General features: G+C 59.5%; 1 protein-coding gene across 1 annotated transcript; it reads left to right on the forward strand.

Annotated features, from left to right (window-relative positions):
* The first annotated feature begins 303 nt into the window (after positions 1 to 303).
* On the forward strand, positions 304 to 5,050 carry SLFNL1 (schlafen like 1). The gene is made up of 4 exons (XM_066266561.1): positions 304 to 711; positions 2,463 to 2,999; positions 3,273 to 3,416; positions 4,919 to 5,050. Exons 1-4 carry the CDS (start codon positions 304 to 306, stop codon positions 5,048 to 5,050), a joined length of 1,221 nt encoding a protein of 406 aa, XP_066122658.1.
* The last annotated feature ends 287 nt before the right edge of the window (positions 5,051 to 5,337 follow it).

A 5,337-nucleotide genomic window follows, 5' to 3' on the forward strand; every position in this document is an offset into this window, starting at 1 on the left:
TGTGGAATGGAGGGGCAGGCTCACATGCTCTGTTTCTGGCTCAGCCCTGTCTGACTCCTCTTTCCTGTCCCAGGCCTGGGGTGGGTGGCTGGCTCCTTCCTGCTACCTCTGCCCCCTGACACACACCCTTCCCAGCCCCTGCCCATCCGTGAACCTCCCAGGAGCCTTGGCCCCCTGGTGTCCCTTGGAAGGCCCTGGGCTAAGCTGAGAGCCCCAGGTGCTGGGAAGAGCAGCCAGCAGTAAGGAATCCCGGAAGCCCTTCTGAGGGAGGCCCCCTCCAAAGACCACCAGGAAGAGATCAGCATGAATGTGCAGGAGCCCCTCGTGGAGCCCCCAGGCCAGCAGCCCCTGCAGGAGCTCCCCACAGACGAGTCTCTGCCTGAGGACTTGGGCCTGCAGGAGGCTCCCAGCACGCACATTCTCTACGTGGGCCACCTGAACCCGCAGTTCTCTGTGCCCGTGCTCACCTGCCTGCTCCGGGACACCCTGGAGCGGCTGGAGCTGCCGGTGGCGCGGGAGCACATCGAGGTGGTGAGGCGGCCGCGGAAGGCCTATGCCCTGGTGCAGGTGGCCGCCCACGAGGACACCCTGGCCTCCCTCCCCTGGCGCCTGCAGACGGCCTTGGAGGAGCACCAGATCGTCAAGGAGCTGGTGGCCCACGGGAAGGAGCTGGTGCTGGGAGGGGGCCGAAGGCCCGCAAACCCCAGAGGGGTAGGTGAGGCTTTCCCAGAGCCTCTCCCAGGGGTTTGGGTGTGGATGGCCTGCACTGGGTGGGGGATGTCTTTGAGAAACTGGGGACATCTGTAAACATGAGGGCTGCTACCCAAATGACTGGCTTGGAAGCAGGCACTGCCAGCTCACTCCCAGAGGGACAGTGGCCCTTGCAGTTTGCCTCCAGCGTAGTAACATGTGAAGAAAGGCCAATGTGTGAGACTCCTCCCTGGGTCCTCTGCATCCTGGCCTCTGTGTCTGGGCCAGCAGAGTAGGAGCCCTAGGTCACACAGGGGTCCTGATTTTCTCTTTGGCCCACATCATTCAGTTGACAAACCCTGACAGCTGCTCTGTGCCAGGCTGTAAAGTGGAGAGCAAAGGCTCAGCCTGCCCCCAGGGAGCCCTCTATCAATGAGCAGAGCCAGACACAGCCAGTGACAAAGCTGTAGGTGGCCTCCTGGAGCTGTGGGAGATCCCTCCCCTGAGGGTCCCCATTGCTCTCTGGGGACAAATTAGCAAGGGAGGTGAAATCCAGGCTGGGGAGGGATGGAGACAGGCATTCTGGGCAGAGAAACATGGCATGCACAAAGGAACAGGGTGGTGGGGAGGGGGTTACATATGCAGAAAGGCAGGCCATTTGGTGTCCCTGGAGCCCAGGCTGAAGGCTGCAGAAAAAATAAAGAGGGCAGGGCCAGACCAAGGGTGGTGAGACCAAGGCAGAGTGGGCTGAAAGGCGAGCTTCCACGGGGAACGTGAGAACACTCACCTCGCTGAGGCTGCGCAGGTCACTCCATGAGACAGGTGCTCTTGCTTTATCTTTTCTTTGGGGGACGAAATGCCATGGTGTTTAAATCGTAGCAGAACTAAATAGCTCTGTGACTTCCATTTCAACACCAGGAAGCCCGATTCCATGTTTGTGACAGTTTCTCACATTTCTGATAATCTGTCTTTTCTGGGTGCTGCAGGGCTGATAGGAATGTGGCCCTCATCACTGTGCCCCTGCCCACACTGAGCTCCCAGCCCCAGAAGGCCCCTGCAGGCCTGCAGGGCGGCAGAGAAGGCAGTAAGGGCGGAGTGACGATCTGGCTTGCATCTAGCGTCAGCTATGAGGAGGATGATACGGGGAGAGCCTGGAGGCAGGGAGTCCAGTGAGGGGCTGATGAGTGAAGCCCAGACCAGGAAAGTGGCCATGAACTCATGCTCAGAGCCCCCAAACATAGCCGAAACCACGAAAGGGGTCTCAGGAGGTCCTGAGTAAAGTTAAAATTCGGGAGGACTGGCCAACGGTCCCGTGATCAGAATGGAGCTCAGGAAGGGGGCAGGTCTCTGGGAGCCCCTCTCAGTTCAGAGACCTGAAGCTGTCACATGACCTCAGGGGACCGAGGTACTTCCCAGGGATACAGTCCTGGGCCTCAGAGGTCTGCCACAAGCCACATGAGAAGAGATTGGTTCAGAGGTGTCTCAGCTTCCAGCCCTTGGAAGGAGAGCTCGTCTTACACACTACGCATCTCACTGTCCACCTGGGGAGAGGGCAGCCCAGCCGGGAAGGAACAGTGGCCAATTCGAACTCTTGACCCAGCAGGGTTTCCCTATCGGCTGAAGGACCTTGGACAGAATTAGACCCCCTCCACCTGGGAGGAGGCATGGGGATTCCTGAGAGGGCTGGGCCCCAGGGCGGTGGAGGTGGGCGTTCTAGCAGCCTGTCCCTCTTGCTGTCCTGGTCAGGGATCCTGACTCTTGCCCCACCCCAGCAGGAGGACGACAGCAGCCCCAGCCCCAGCCCCAGCCCTGGCCCCAGCCCCAGCCCTGGCCCCAGCCCCAGCCCGGGCTCCAGCTTCACATGTGCCAGGCGCACCTACACCCCACTTGCCCAGACCCTGGAGTGGCCTAGCTCCCAGCAAGAACCCAGAGGCACACGCTCCGACAGCGCTATCGTGCACCAGGAGATCCAGGGCCAGGAGCGGCTCTTCCAGGGTTCCTTCCTGGGCAGCGAGACGCGCAACGTGGAGTTCAAGAGGGGCGGCGGCGAGTACCTGAGCCTGGCCTTCAAGCACCACCTGCGGCGCTACGTGTGCGCCTTCCTCAACAGCGAGGGAGGCAGCCTGTTGGTGGGCGTTGAGGACAGCGGGGTGGTGCAGGGCATCCGCTGCGGCCACCGCGAAGAGGACCGCGTGCGCCTGCTGGTGGACTCCATCCTGCAGGGCTTCCGGCCCCAGGTGTTCCCCGACGCCTACACGCTCACCTTCATCCCCGTGGTCAGCACCGCCACCAGCAGCACGCCCCTCAAGGTGCCCGCGGGACAGGAAGGTCTCTGGGCTGTTATGTCATCTGTCATGTCATCAGGCTACATGTGACGGCCCACATCTACTCTGCTGAGCAGAGCTGGGCGGGGGTGGCAGCGAAGGGGAGTGGGGGAAATGGGTGACTAGGAGAGACTCAAGACAGCCCTTCCCCAGCCCCACCCAGCTGCCCCCAGGAGCCAGCGAGCGAGGGGAAAGCAGGCGGGATTTGGGCTGCACACTGTCCAGTGCAGCACGGCAGCTGCCATTGCCTTTACCCAGGTGATCCGCCTGCGTGTGCACGCCCCCACGGCCCTGGCAGAGCCGCAGCTCTACGAGACAGACCAGGGGGAGGTGTTCCTACGGCGTGATGGGAGCATCCAGGGCCCGCTGGCCGTCCACGCCATCCAAGAGTGGTGCAGACAGGTAAGTGGCCGAGGCTGGGTGGGTGGGATATAAGGAGGAGAGGAGCCAGGCTGGCTCCAGGTCCCTTTGCCACTCAATGAGCAGTCCTGGGCCAGCCCTTGGATTTCCCTTGGTGCTCCGTTGCCCCGAGCTTGCCAGAGAGGCTGAACTACAATGACCCTACTATGTCCTGTATTCTACAGTAGTGTGGCTGGGTAGGGAAGGCTATTGAGAAGTTTTAAGACAACCCCGACATTTTAGGGGAGGCCCTCCCTCAAGATAGGGGGCAGTGAATGCAACCCCCCCCCAAAAAAAAGCCTTTTCTCTTTTAATTTTATTTATTTTAGAGAGAGGAAAGAGAGAGAAACATCAGTTTGCTGTTCCACTTATTTATGCATTCATTGGTTGATTCTTGTATGTGCTCTGACCAGAGATTGAACCCACAACCTTGACATATTGGGAGAACGCTCTAACCAACTGAGTTACTCTGCCAGGGCCAAGGAAAAGCCTTTTCAAGAGGGAATCATGGCCCTGGCCGGCTGGCTCAGCGGTGGAGCGTCGGCCTGGCGTGCGGGGGACCCAGGTTCGATTCCCGGCCAGGGCACATAGGAGAAGCGCCCATTTGCTTCTCCGCCCCCACCCCCTCCTTCCTCTCTGTCTCTCTCTTCCCCTCCCACAGCCAAGGCTCCACTGGAGCAGGGATGGCCCGGGCGCTGGGGATGGCTCCTTGGCCTCTGCCCCAGGCGCTGGAGTGGCTCTGGTCGCAGCAGAGCGACGCCCCGGAGGGGCAGAGCGTCACCCCCTGGTGGGCAAAGCATCGCCCCTGGTGGGCGTGCCGGGTGGATCCCGGTCGGGCGCATGCAGGAGTCTGTCTCTTCCCGTTTCCAGCTTCAGAAAAAAAAAAAAAAGAAAAAAAAAAAGGGAAACATTGGGTGGCAGAAAGCAGAGGAGGGCAAGGGGCTGACAGAGAGAAGGGGCTGCCAAGCTGAGCCTGTGCCTCTGGTACTCAAGGAGGCTGCAAAGGATGAGGGACCCCAGGGCCTGGGATGCTCAGCTTCCCTCAAGACCAGGGGTCCCCAAACTACGCCCATGGGCCGCATGCGGCCCCCTGAGGCCATTTATCTGGCCCCCGCCGCACTTCCAGAAGGGGCACCTCTTTCATTGGTGGTCAGCGAGAGGAGCATAGTTCCCATTGAAATACTGGTCAGTTTGTTGATTTAAATTTACTTGTTCTTTATTTTAAATATTGTATTTGTTCCCATTTTGGTTTTTTTTACTTTAAAATAAGATATGTGCAGTGTGCATAGGGATTTGTTCATAGTTTTTTTTTATAGTCCGGCCCTCCAACGGACTCCGTCGGGGGGCTGCACAGCCAGGGCCCTGGCTTCCCCATGTAGCAGTGCCAACCGGTGCAGGACCCCCAGGCTCTCTAGGCCTTGCCTTCCTCCATCAGTTCAACCCCGGGTGGAGGGTGTGTGGATCTGAGCCATCAGCTTAGCCATGTTTCTACGCTGTTCCCTCAGAAGTGGACAGCGGAGCTGAGCAAGCTGGAGGAGAGGGTGAAGGTGCTGACGGTGGAGAAGGAGCAGCTCCAGCAGCGGCTGCAGCAGCAGCAGCAGCACAGGCCCATCTCCTGCACCTGCTGCGTCCTATGAGGGCCTGCGGGCAAAGTGAGGGCAGGGATGAAGCTGGCACTCTCTCTAGGAGATGCAGGGATTTCCTATCTGAGCCAAAGTCCTCCCAATAAACCTGTCTGGCTGCTCAGAGGCTGATGGGAGCAACAGGCTTCCTGGCTCCTTCAGTAACACTGCACGTACATGGGCTGGTCCTCATGTGACTTCAATCCTGAGCAGACCCCAGACTGTGTAGCTAAGAAATTGCACTTAGCACGACCCCCAGGAAACCCTACCTTCAAAAACAATGTGTAAAGACTTGGCCAGAG

Source organism: Saccopteryx bilineata, chromosome 3, assembly GCF_036850765.1.
Source record: "Saccopteryx bilineata isolate mSacBil1 chromosome 3, mSacBil1_pri_phased_curated, whole genome shotgun sequence".
NCBI classification, from domain to species: Eukaryota; Metazoa; Chordata; class Mammalia; order Chiroptera; family Emballonuridae; genus Saccopteryx; species Saccopteryx bilineata.